The sequence below is a fragment of the Solanum lycopersicum genome, chromosome 1 (assembly GCF_036512215.1).
Source record: "Solanum lycopersicum chromosome 1, SLM_r2.1".
NCBI classification, from domain to species: domain Eukaryota; kingdom Viridiplantae; phylum Streptophyta; class Magnoliopsida; order Solanales; family Solanaceae; genus Solanum; species Solanum lycopersicum.
This window is the reverse complement of record NC_090800.1, coordinates 10,368,396-10,382,356: the sequence shown is the minus strand read 5'-3', so window position 1 is coordinate 10,382,356 and position 13,961 is coordinate 10,368,396. Positions and strand designations below refer to the sequence as shown.

Below are 13,961 nucleotides of genomic sequence, written 5' to 3'. Positions count from 1 at the left end.
TGATTTTTAATTATATAAAAATATTTTAATATATGTAGTATTTTAATTAAATAGTAATTCCAACACTTTACTTAAATTTTAAATGCTAGCCTATTCTGTCAATTTCTTTAAATTCTAGCCTATTCTGTCATAATTTCTTTCAATGCTAGCCACTTGAATTCGAGTTTATTTCAATCATAGCCCCTCTTTCATTTTTATTCTAGCCAATTTAATTGCAATTTTAGCCACTCTATATCTTTGTCAATCTAATTTCAAGACTTGATATTTTGATCTCATCCGTCCATCTTAAAAAAAATCCTAGATCAAATCCTAGCCCTTTAAATCAACGGTTGTGATTAAATTACCTTTTCTTCTTGATTTCAATACACTAAAAAAAATCAAAACCTAAAAATTTTTACTCTCCCCGTCTTTTCAGCCAGCTCTCCTCTCTCTCTCTCCCTCTCCATCAGCTGCCTCCCATCTCCTCTATCTCCTTTTTTTTTTAGCGAGGGAGACAGCCGGACGAAACACTAGCAGCTACCGGCAAGAGGCAGCTACCCCCTCGCTCTCCTTGTCTCCTTTTCTAGAGAAAGCATCAAGAAACAGCAGCCACCAACGACCTCCTTGCCTCCCTCCTCCCGTCTTCCTCATTATTATTTTTCTCTTTTCCGGCAGGGACGCAGGCAGCAGATCCAACAACACCAGCAGCGAGAAGTAGCAGCGATGGAGGCTGCTCCGACCAGCAGCATCAGCTGCGAAGAGGGGGGGGGGACGACCATCTCTCTCTCCCCTGTTTCCTCCCCTCCTTCGCCTTCCTCCCTCTCCCGTCATTCTCCACTTCTCCCTCGCTATTTCTCCCCTCTTCTCGTCTCCTCTTCTCCTTCGTCCTCTTTTTCCATTTTTTTTCTTGCAGGTTTGGCAGGGAAGCAGTCCAGCAGCACCATCAGCCGACATCACTGCTCCAACCGGAAAAAATCAGCAACAACTGTTCCGACAAAGTTAGCAGTTCAAACAACTCTAGCAAGCTTCAACGAAAAAAAAACAACAGTAAGAATTCCGTTGAGGTTGAGATTTTAATACGCTAGAGACGGGTCTCTTTAGACCCACCCGTGTTTGTTTTCTTGTTCAATTTATCATCCTAATTTCTTTTCCTCATTCTGATTTGATCGAACTGCTTGTTTGTTGCTCTATAGGTTTACATATGAGTTTTACTTAATAGTTTATTGATTTTACTTGTTATTTCATATGTTTAACATTTTAATTATTAAAATATTATGGTGTATTGTAATGTCATATATGCGATATAAAGCTCCTGAGAGATTTTGTTATGATGCATTATATTTGCTCCAATATGGATCCGTCCATTTGCTTGAATTCGTATGCGTAGCGCTATGGGCTGAGTCTTTGTATATATAAACTTTTTCATTGTTTCTTATTGTCTAGAGTCTAGTTTTTCTTTGAATATGTATAATAGTGACATACTCTTGAGCATTGAGGTGTATTTTTTCAGAGATCCTTCATCTTATTTTTCAAATGTTGATTCTTTTTGCTATTGTCTCTTATTAGAATATTTATGGTAAGTTTGCACTGATAGCATTTCTTACTTAATTTATTTGGTAAAAGGAGTTGGATGATTGTCTGATTGAATATTATTTAATGAATTGCTTACTCATGCATATGTGGCAAAATATAAATCCGATTCGTCTCTCTCCCTTTGAAAACTAAAATTATAATTAATTGATCCCTTTTTTCTTACTTGAAAAGTGACTGTTTTTTACTTCTTTTTATATGGTAAAATAATATTATTTTTGGCTTTTCTTTAAGAAAAATGTTCTCTTATTTATTTATATTTGGTAAAAATATAAGATAATGGCTAATTTCTTGCTTGTTTATATTTGGTAAAAAAAATAATTAATTATTTTATGATTTTGGATTCTTCTTCATTTGTGAAAAAAAATTACTTTATTAATCTATTCTTACTTGTTTATATTTGGTAATGAAATATTTTAAAATTTTATGATTTGGTCCTTTTTTATAATAAGGAAAACAATATATTTAATTGATTCCTTTAAATATTTCTTTTCCTTATTTGTTTTCCCTTCTTTGCTATATAAATAAGACCCCCTCCCTTCATTATTTCATCAACTCATACACTCATTCACTCTCAATCACAAGTTCTCTCATCACTCTTCCTTCTCTCATTGCTCTCTTGCTACTCTAACAATACATTAAGATTCCGGTAATTATTCAAGTGTTCATCTTTGCTATTTTGCTACTTTGTTCGAGTAAAAGTCGAATCAATTTGTTTTGCTTAACTGGTTAGTATTCTTAACATTTACACTATCTTTACATTCACACATTTGTGTAAGCTATTGTCTGTTTTTTTTCTATATGTAGAATTCGTCCTTAGACAATTGCATATTTTCTCATCTTGACTAATAAGTGTGATTACTTGTGTAGTTATTTGATTGCTTTGAGAGGTTTCAAACTTGAAGTTCAAGTTGAAGATTAATTGAAGAAAGATTTATTTGTTTATTTGAATCTACATATATATTTTTCTCTTCTTATTTTATTTATTCGAATGTTGCAACATTTGTACCTCAAAAGATCATATATAAAAATTTATTAGGGCGATCGTCTAAGGGAGGGGGATTTACATGCCTACTTGTTCATTGTAATTTTTTAGAAATCATGCCTATAGGTTTGTCTTTAATTATCTAGAATTATTGTTTGTAGGTGTTATAATCTAACCAATTTTCAATTTGCTTGAGACTTTTTGTTAATAAGTCTTAAAAAATAATAATAATTAGATTCCATTAATTTTAAAATGTTAAAATCAAATCATAATAATTTAGTAGGCTGATTAGGTGTTTTAAAAAGTTATAACTTTTAGAATTGTCTTGTCACGTAGAAACCATGCCTAAGGATTAATTTGGTCATATCATTTAGATTCACAAAATCATGCATATATATGTTACTCTTTTTTTTGAACACCTAGAAATCATGTCTATAGGCTTGTAAATAAATTTTAACATATCCAAAAATATAAAATTTGTTTGTGCATATTTGTGCCCTCCCCCTAAAATTAGTTAATATTATTTAATTAGTAATCCTATTTGTCTTTTTGAAGATTTCCGCATTCATGATGCAATATGTTTTTTTTAATGATACTAAATTAGAATCATTTCATGCATTTAACAAATTACATGGCTTCTAAATATATTTCATAGTAAAACCTTTTCATTTAATAAATTTACCACTTTATTGATCTATTAATTTTTTTTCTTACTTACAAGGTTTTGCAACATAATTTTCTTAAAACTCATTATTCAATCTTCCTTTAAAATTTTGGATTGATTATGACATTGTTGATTTTTGAAATAAATTATAAGCACTATCTCCTAACCTATCGTTAGTGGGAAAGTCAAAGGAACTATTAGGTCTAGTTTCAATTTTTAAATAAACCGACGCATCCTAAGAAGTACCACCTACCCATGAATTTCAAAAAGGAATTATGTGTAATTATGTGTAAATATTTATGTTCCTACATGAAAACTAAATCTTTTAAATCATTTTAAAAAACTTAAACTATTTTTAGACCGAACTCAAATCAAAATTATTTCTATGGTGGAGGAGCGCGATCAACAATATCGTGGCATCATCCCTATAAAGAAACAAACATTTTTTTTAAAAAAAATTCATATTCAAAACTTGCTCAATTTTCAAAACATTACTTTTTCGCATATGTAAATTGCGTAATATTTACAAATTTTGTTTATAACTTAGTCTCATATGCTTAAATAAAAAATAAAATTTGATTGTTTATTTATTGTTATCACCTAGCCTTGCATGCTCAAATTAATGAAAAATAAATAAAATTAATTGTTTTATATCACTCAGCAAGATTAAATAAATTAATAAATGAAGTGACCTTGATTGCTAATTGTAACCCCCACATAAATTGCATGAGATACGGCCGGGACCCAACTTGTGGACCTCGAGGGATGCCTAACACCTTCCCCTCGAGGTAATTTGAACCCTTACCCTAATCTCTGGCTCATTGACCTTAGTTAGACTTAGTTAGGTTACATAGGTGCCCTAACACGCCTTAATTCGTTAGGTGGTGACTCCAAACTCGAAATCCCAAAAGAGTTGTTAGGTCGTGCACAAAACTCGTTTTCGGCGAAAATGGGGCGCGACAGAATTGCGACTCCGGTGGGGATATTAGGTTTTTACCATTACATGTTAATTGCTTATTTATGTGGGGTTTACTTTATTTTTGTCATTTTTTGTTAGGTGCTTACCATGTTTAGCTTATTTTGTTGCCTTATTTATTGTCTTCTCTCCATGTTCCACCCTTTCCCCTTTTCTTTAATTGTTTATTATCATGTTTCACCTCTTCCCTTTTCCTTTATTTTCTAACATGTTTAGTCTCGTATCTTCTTTCCTTATTTGCGTGATTTTAATATCTTGATATGTTTAAATTCCTTTATCCATGCTTATTTATGTTTGTTTATAAATTGTCTATATGTTACAACTTTCCAATTTAAATACTAAATGTTTATTGCTTTGATAATTGGCATCCGCTAATACTTCCCCCCAATTGGGACCCTCTTCTTTTTTTTTGTTCTCGTGATGTTGTGCCTTTGCACCTCTCACACCTACTCCAATCTTATTCAAATACCCATTATAGAGAGTCGGCATATGCGTGGACGTAACGGATAGTTTTACTACCGCGAAGCCACGAGCCTCTCGCATAGAATCCTTTCATGTCCGTGTCAAGCGAACTCTTAGAAGTCCTGGTTAAGTCATACATGCTGCATAAGCCCTAGGAGGTTTAATCCTTGGTGTCAATCCATATACTTAGTAGCCTCCCTCTCATCTAAAGGGCCCCAACACCCTTAGACAAATTGCATATTTATGTGTTAATGTGATCATAATAATTAAATCAAGCCAACATTGTAAGAATGGAGTTTAGAAGTCGTTTGTTACTTTGTTTGTAGATTCATGGCCCACCCTCACTTTCCCAACACGCAAATGGTGGTCAAAGTTAATCCAATTTTAAAGACTTGGTGGAAAGATATTAAAAGAAATCGAGAGTTAGAAGGAAATTAACTGTTAGGCGGCCTCACTGCTTTGATCTCCGTAGAGTCAGATCTTTACTTAATCAAGGCATTGTTGAATTCTGGGACACTGAGAGATTAGTCTTAAAATTCAAGGATTTTGAGCTAACCCCAACAATCGAAGAAGTTGGAGGATTCATGGGTCTCGCATACAAAGAGGTGGAAATGATTGTTCCACATAAGCCAAGTCCAAAATCTTTTCTGAAGCAAATGGGCATGTGTCATAATCCAAGTCTACTGTGTCTGAAAGAAGGTTGGATTTCTTTAAAGTTCTTATATTCACACTTTGGGGATGAGGAAGGCCATCAAAACATTCATAGAGAATTTGCTTGCTGTTTTGTGAAATGGGAAAGGTATCGTCTTAATGCATTCGTCGTCGCCCTATTAGGCTCATTGGTTTTTCCTAGAGAAGGAGGAAAGATCCACACCGACTTGTGTTACGTGGTTCGTATGTTGGCTCGAGGTGGGAAGACCTTGGTCTCCATGATACTTGCAGAAATTCTAAGAGCTTTGACTGCATGCACCAAAGGCAAAAGATACTTTGAGGGGTGCAACTTTCTGCTGCAACTTTGGGCCGTCGAACATTTCTACCGAAGAGCTAATAAAGTAGACATTGTTAGAGGGACTATGGGGAACCAAATTATCAACCATCCCCTAAGGATGAAACACTTTATCTCCCCTGTGGGAACGGAGGACTGGTTTACATACTTAAAGGAGCGCTCAGGCATTGAAATTCAATGGAAGTATTATTGGTTGAAGCCACGACGTGCCATCATAAGAGGAAATGAACTTTACTTCATTGATATTATCGGTTTGAATGGTGTGCAACCATACGCACCACTTCGAGTCCTCCGACAATTCGTACAGATTGAAATGATACCTCTGCGATCCCACATGAGCCACAATTGATATGACTTTGGGTCAGAATTTATGCAAGTGAACACTATACTGCGAAGATGGAAGAATGTGATAACTGTCGATGTTCAAGAGCACCGACCTTTCAACACACCTGAATATTAGGGATGGCTTTTAGAAGAGCATAGAGATTTGAGCGAAGGAGATCTTCCTGGTTTTGGCGATGAAAAAGAGAGAAGATGGGCTCGCAACCTCCTCAACACTGATTATGAAATTACCCCAGAAATGAGGAAGCCGATTGTGCCTAACATTGGAGAGCAACATAATTAAAGTTTTTTTTATTTCTCTTTATTCCCCATGTGTTATCCCTAACCCTTCAGTTATCTCTAGATTGATGTAATAAATAGAAATTATTTCAATAATTGAAAGTCGTTTTATTATCTAACTCTAAACTCCAAATTGACAAATAAGGCTTGAATTAATTATTACGCATCACTTATGTGTCGTTTAGGCCTACCTCTGGCTCAACGAGGTTCCGTGCATTTAGGGAGTTTATCTCAAAACAACGTGTTGATTTTATGATATTATCCTAACCTCTAACTCTTTTCTTTGATTCTACTGTTTTCCCATTTCCCAAGGTTTATCTGTCCTTCATCCTGGCACATACACGATCAAAAGGGACCCCCCCTTCTCCTTCTTCTCAAAGAGAAAGCTCCAAAGACAAAGGTAAAATAGTCGACGACAACAACACCAATGAAAGGGTAGAAGCTTCTGAGGGAGGACAATTTCAAAATAATTTTGTCCTAAGACTTGAGCGCAAGATTTAACAATTGGAAGAAGAGGTAGCCACATGCGTGATTTGGCCATTTTGTCTATCTCTTTTGGAACCCAATTTGGAGAAAACATAGACAATCCTCTTAACCAAACAGCCATGCCAAACAATCCTCCAATCCATATATCCCCACCTGAACCCACTCGTCCAAATACCTTTCCACCACCCCATGCCCAAAATACCCAAGTTTCATTTCACCACTATTGCCAACAGACCAAATCAACCTTCCCAGAAACAACCCCAAACGCAAATATCCCATATACTCTTGGAAACAACAATCTCAATCCCATATACGTTGAAAATGCCCATCTGACCCATGACCTCCATGAATCAGAGTCCTATCAAAAAGACATCCTAATAGAAACCCTGACTAAGAGATTAGACAACTTGACCAACAGGGTACAACACGTTGAAGAAAAAAAGAAGTAGGGAGGATTGAGCTATGAGGATCTGTGTATGCAACCTGATGTAGAACTGCCCGAACGATACAAGCTTCCGAAATTTGAGACGTTCAATGACATTGGGGATCCCAAAGACCACCTACGAATGTATTGTGACAACTTGTAGGGGTGGGGAGAGATGAGAGGATACTCATGAAGTTGTTTATGAGGAGTCTTACTGGGGAGGACCTATCATGGTACATTGAGCAAGACTCGCAGAAATGGATAAAATGGGTTGATATGGCAACTAACTTCATGAATATGTTTGGTTTTAATATTGAAAACGCACCTGATTGGTTTTACATTCAAAATTTGAAGAAGAAACCGAGTGAATCCTTCAGAGAATATGACATAAGATGGAGGTCTGAAGCGGCTAGGGCCAGACCCCCTATGGAGGAATCTCAAATGAAAGACTATTTAATCTGTGCCCAAGAACCACAATACTATGACCGAATGATGCTGGTGGCTGAAAAGAGTTTCGCTGAAATCATCAAACTAGGGGAAAGAATTGAAGAAGGCATAACGAATGGGACTATCATCAACTTGGAGGCTTTACAAGCAACCAACAAGGCTCTGCAATCTGGTGGAATGACAGAGAGTCGAAACAAAACAGGTTCTGTAATGATGGGTCATGGAACTAGGACCCCTTTAAGGCACAAGACAATAAACCCACCACCATCCCCATACCCTCACACCCCATACCCTCAAAATCCCTCAGCTCCACCACCTATATCTCCCAACCCATGCCAATATATTACCAAAATACTCCTCCTCTATATTTGCATGCCTCATATTCTGTCTATAATATTTAACCAACACACTTACAAACTCCACCACCCACTCAAACACCAAATTACCGAAACAGACCTTCCTACGTAAGAAGACCTACAAAAATCTATACCCCTTTGGCTGAACCCATAGCACAATTTTATGAGAGACTGAAACAGGCTGGGTACGTCTCCCCAATTCCCGCATTACCTGTGGATGTTTGCCAAAAATAGTACGACCCTAACAAGGTCTGCGCCTACCATTCTGGGATGAAGGGACACACCACCAATGTTTGCAGAGCCCTTAAGGATAAGGTTCAAATGTTGATTGATACAAAAATCATCCAACTCAACGATCCTACAACGAATGTTGCGAATAATCCTCTTCCTAACCATCAAGTCAACATGGTGGAAGCTGGTGATGTCTGGGATTGGGAAGAATCTCTCTGGGCCGTCGAAACAGAAGAAGCCATGTCTACCACTGCCCAAGCACCACTAATAGTGCAAGGACTCGCCCCATTTGAAGTAGAAGTTGCTGCACCCAGACCACCGTTCACTGTCTATAGGGCATCATCCCCAATACAATGTGATACACATGTTGTACCTTGGGATTACAACCAAAGAGAAATGAATGTGGAAGAGACAGATGTTGCAACAGGGGTCACCAGATCTGGAAGAATTTACACTACTGAAAATTTGGTTCAGGGAAGCTCTAGAAAATCCAAAGCACCACTCGTAGAGATTAAAGATCAAGGTATTTGGAAAAAGGTTCAAGCTAAAGAATACTCTTTCATTGAGCAGCAGAGTAAGACCTCATCCCAAATATCAATTCTTGATTTACTCCAGCCTTCCGAAACTCACCGAAATGCCCTTCTGAAGATCTTTGGTGAAGCCTATGTCCCATCTAACATCACTCATGGAGAGGTATCCCAAATGGTGGGGAAGGTCTTTGAGGCTTACAAAATATTTTTTCACAAAGATGAGCTTCCAATCGAAAGAACAACTCACAATAAAGCTCAGTACATTTTGGTTCAGTGTTAGGATAAGGTGATAAACAAAGCCTTAGTTGATGCAGGTTCAGGTTTAAACTTTGCCCTCTGAGCACACTCACGAGGCGGGGTGTGGATAGTGCAAAAATTCATACATGGAAGATGAATGTGAGGGCATTTGATGGCTCTCAGAGAGGCACTATTGGGGAGATAACCTTGGACATGCTCATTGGTCCTGTAACTTTCCCCATAGCTTTCCAAATTTTGGACATCCCTTCATCGTACAACCTATTGTTGGGTCTTCCATGGATTGATATGGCTGGAGCGGTTCCATCTACTCTTCAACAATGCCTGAAGTTTGAATAGGATTACGAAGAGGTTGTAGTCCATGGAGAACAAGGGCATCCTGTATATACGATTGAAGGAAGAGAGAATATGGATAGTGAAATGTACCATACAGTGGAGCTTGTTGGTAATATTGAGTTGCAACCTTGGTTCAGCCAAAAAATCATAGATATGATGGCCTGGTTCGGTTTCGAGCTTGCAAAAGGTTTGGGGGCTGAATTGCAAGGGATAGTCGAACCTATACAGCCTGATTGACATTCCACCACTTTTGGTTTGGGATATAAGTACACTACCGAAGAATGGCTCGATTGGCAACAACCTAGAGATGGGTACTACTATCCATTGAAGAATCCCATACCGCCATTGTATCAATCATTTCGATCAGCAGGTTTCATCGGAGGCAGTATTAATGAGATCTCAGACGACTTGAAGGGGCTATCGCTAACCAAAGAAGAGGGGAAAGTTTGCAACGTCGTGATCAACGATGAGGAGAAAGGCGGCCCTAGTGGAGGCAAGGAAGTAAAGATCACCGTCAGCAACTGGACCTCGACACCATCCAGACCTCGTCGAGCATCTGGGTAGCCTTGGAAGATGTTTTTCTATCAAGTTTTAAGTCAAATAAAAAGAGTTTTTAATAAACGTTTTAATTCTCATCCCTTGTGTTGCTTTCGAATAAGGACTTATGAAAATTTCAAATCTTTATCAATAAAGTTCTTTTCCACATTTTTGCCTTATATTTTATTGTTCGCAATTTTTTTTCTCACCAGCAAAATTCACTATAAAAATGTCGAATCTGAGAATATGGCATACAATGAGACTACTCAACTTAAAATTAATGACTTAGAAGAAGTCGAAGACAATGAGGTTCCGGAGGAGTTAATCAAAAGGGTTGAGGAATTCGAGGAAAAACCCAATCAAAATTTGGTAGAGACAGAAGTTGTGAATTTGGGAAATGCAGAGGTGATACAAGAAACCCCAGTAAGCATCCATATGACAAAAGAAGACAAGAAAGAGTATCCCGAGTTTCTCATAGAGAATAAGGATATTTTCGCGTGGTCCTACGCAGACATGAAAGGGCTAAGTACTTCAATCGTAGCCCATCGACTGCCCACTTATCCAGCATGTCCTCTGGTAAAACAGAAGCTGAGAAAATACAAGTCCGAGATGAGTCTGAAAATCAAAGAAGAAGCATCAAAGCAATTAGATGCTGGGATACTCCAAGTGACAGAATACCCAACTTGGCTTGCAAATGTCGTTCCAGTGCCCAAGAAAGACGGAAAGGTCAGAGTTTGCGTGGATTACCGAAATCTCAATCAAGCTAGCCGTAAAGATAACTTTCCCTTACCAAAAATTCACATACTTATTGAGAATTGTGCTAAGCACGAAACTCAGTCATTTGTGGACTGCTTTGCCGGCTATCATCAAATTAAGATGCACAAAGACGACGCTGAGAAAACTGCTTTGATCACGCCATGGGGCGTCTATAACTACAAGGTGATGCCTTTTGGATTAAAGAATGCTGGGGCTATGTACATGAGGGAAATGACTACATTGTTTCATGACATGATCCATAAGGAAATAGAAGTTTATGTGGATGATGTCATCATCAAATCAAAGGAAAGTTCAAATCATCTTGAGGACTTACGGAAATTCTTTGCCAGGCTACGCAAGTACATTCTGAAACTGAATCCGGCAAAATGTGTCTTTGGTGTGCCTGCTGGAAAGCTTTTAGGGTTCATTGTCAGTCTTCGAGGTGTAGAATTGGACCCATCGAAGATCAAAGCCATTCGTGATCTTGCCCCGCCAAAGAGCAAGAAGGAGGTAATGAGTTTCTTAGGGCGACTTAACTACATTATACGTTTCATAGCTTGGTCTACTACCATCTGTGAACCTATCTTCAAGCTATTAAAAAAGGATGCTGCAGTGAAATGGACAAGTGAGTGTCAACAGGCATTTGACAAGATCAAAGACTATCTATCCAATCCTCCTGTATTGGTTCCACCAGAGTCAGGTAGACCATTACTTTTATATATTTCAGTATTAGATAATGCTATCAGTTGTATCATGGGACAACACGATGAAACAGGGAGGAAGGAGAAGGCACTATATTATATGAGCAAGACGTTCACATCGTGCGAAGCTCGATACTCTCTATTAGAGCGTACCTATTGAGCTCTAACGTGGGTTGTCCAAAAGTTACGACATTACCTCTCATCGCATACTACTTATCTGATTTCAAGGAAGGATCCTTTGAATTATATCTTTCAAAAGCCCATGCCCACAGGTAAACTGGTGAAATGGCAAATATTATTGAGCAAGTTTGACATAATGTATATCACGCAAAAAGCAGTGAAAGCACAGGCATTAGCAGACCACATGGCAGAGAATCCCGTGGATGATGATTATAGGCCGTTGAAGACCTACTTCCCAGATGAAGAGGTGGCCTTTGTGGGAGAAGACATTTCTGATGAATATGATGGATGGAGAATGTTCTTTGATGGAGATAAAAATCTAAATCGATCCGGAATCGGGGCTGTCTTGATCTCAAAAACTGGGCAACATTATCCAGTATCAGCAAAACTTAGATTCCTTTGCTCAAATAATATGGCCGAATACGAAGCCTGCATACTAGGTCTCCGATGAGCGATTGACTTGGATGTCCAGGAAATGCTAATAATAGGGGATTCAGACCTATTGATCCATCAGGTTCGAGGTGATTGGGCAACAAAAAATCAAAAGTTGTTACCATATTTGGAGTGCATGCATAGGCTATGTAAAAGGTTTGTCAAAAAAGAATTTAGACATGTACCAAGGGTCCAAAATGAAATTTGCAGACGCCTTAGCCACTGTGTCTTCTATGATTCGACACCCTGATCACAATTACATCGATCCTATTCACATTCACATACATAAACAACCAGCTTATTGTTTCCATGTTGAGGAAGAGCCTGATGGAAAGCCCTGGTACGATGACATTAGAGGATATTTGAAGAGTGGTGATACACAGAAGATGCAACAAGTGTACAAAAGCGTACAATTAAAAGGTTAGCAACCCAATTCTTTTTAAGTGGGGAAATCCTCTATAGGAGAACCCCCGATTTGGGGCTGCTAAGATGCGTCGAACCAAGAGAGGCTCGCAGGCTGGTCGAAGAGATACATGCAGGCACCTGTGGCCCTCACATGAACGGTTTTACATTAGCAAAGAAGATTCTGATATCAGGATATTTTTGGCTAACTATGGAGAAAGACTGCATTGACTATGTCCAGAAATGTCGTAAATATCAGACTAACGCAGATATGATTCGAGTACCTCCCAATGAACTGCATGTCACTAGCTCACCTGGGCCGTTCGCAGCATGGGGCATGGATATCATTGGTCCAATCGAGCCAAAAGCATCCAACGGGCACAAATTCATTCTTATCGCAATTGACTATTTCACCAAGTGGGTTGAGGCCACCTCCCATAAATCAGTGACAAAGAAAGTTGTGGATGACTTTGTCAAAAATAACATTATTTGTAGGTTTGGAATTCCTGAGTCAATCATCACCGACAACGGCACCAACCTAAATAGTGACCTAATGAGATCAATGTGTAAGAAGTTCAAGATCAGTCATCGAAAATCTACAGCATACAGGCCACAGATGAACGGGGTTGTTGAGGCAGCAAAAAAAACATCAAAAGGATATTATGCAAGATGATCGATAATCAAAAACACTGGCAGAAAAAGCTACCTTTCGCATTACTGGGGTATCGTACCACAATCAGAAATTCCACAGGGGCGACACCTTACTTCTTAGTATACTGCACTAAAGCTGTGATACCCGCCGTAGTAAATATACCTTCCCTAAGGATCATCCAAGAAGCAAAGTTGAGTGATGCTGACTGGATACAAGGTCGGGCAGGGAATTTGGAATTAATAGATGGAAGAAGAATTAACGCCATTCGTCACGGTCAGCTCTATCAGAATAGAATGGTCAGAGCTTTCAACAAGAAGGTTAAACCCAGACATTTCTCACCTGGGCAACTGGTTTTGAAGTGGATTTTCCAAATCAAGACGAGGCAAAGGGTAAATTTTCACCAAACTGGTAAGGTCCGTACATAGTCTCTCGAGTACTGACAGTCGGAGCCCTCATACTTGCAGAAATGGATGGAGAAGTTTGGCCAAAACCTATCAATTAAGATTATGTGAAAAATTATTACATCAAGAGATCGATTCATGCTCTTTTGTAATGTGGAACTACGTCAAACCTGATTCCCATTTAAAAGGGGATACCTAGGCGCTCCTATGGTGTTCGGTCTTATTATAAATAAAACATTCATTTTCCCCTTTTCTATTGATCACTGGGGCAAAATTTTTGAGGGGATCTCAAAAATTCAATCAAGATTTCTCCTAACACATCTTCATACTGGGGCAGAATTTTTGAGTGAACTCAAAAATTTTACCGTAAGTTTCTCCTCAACAACTAGTCAGCTTACAACGAAGATCAAATGATAGCTCCACTTTTGAGTAAGATGTTGTACAGTCTCAACCTATGCCATGGTCAAAGATTCGACATCATCTTTTATTAAATGATGATTTCAAAATCTTTCAAAGTTCCCCCCTTTTTTATTAAAAAAAACAAAAAAAAAA

General features: G+C 38.1%; 1 protein-coding gene and 1 long non-coding RNA gene across 2 annotated transcripts; both read left to right on the top strand.

Annotated features, from left to right (window-relative positions):
- The first annotated feature begins 411 nt into the window (after positions 1-411).
- LOC138348250 (uncharacterized) lies at positions 412-2,514 on the top strand. Its single transcript, XR_011220542.1, has 2 exons — positions 412-1,026; positions 2,440-2,514. It is a non-coding gene; the product is annotated as an uncharacterized lncRNA (long non-coding RNA).
- Positions 2,515-13,025: 10,511 nt separating this feature from the next.
- LOC138340760 (uncharacterized) lies at positions 13,026-13,433 on the top strand. Its single transcript, XM_069292880.1, has one exon. The coding sequence runs from the start codon at positions 13,026-13,028 to the stop codon at positions 13,431-13,433; it is 408 nt and encodes a 135-aa protein (XP_069148981.1).
- The last annotated feature ends 528 nt before the right edge of the window (positions 13,434-13,961 follow it).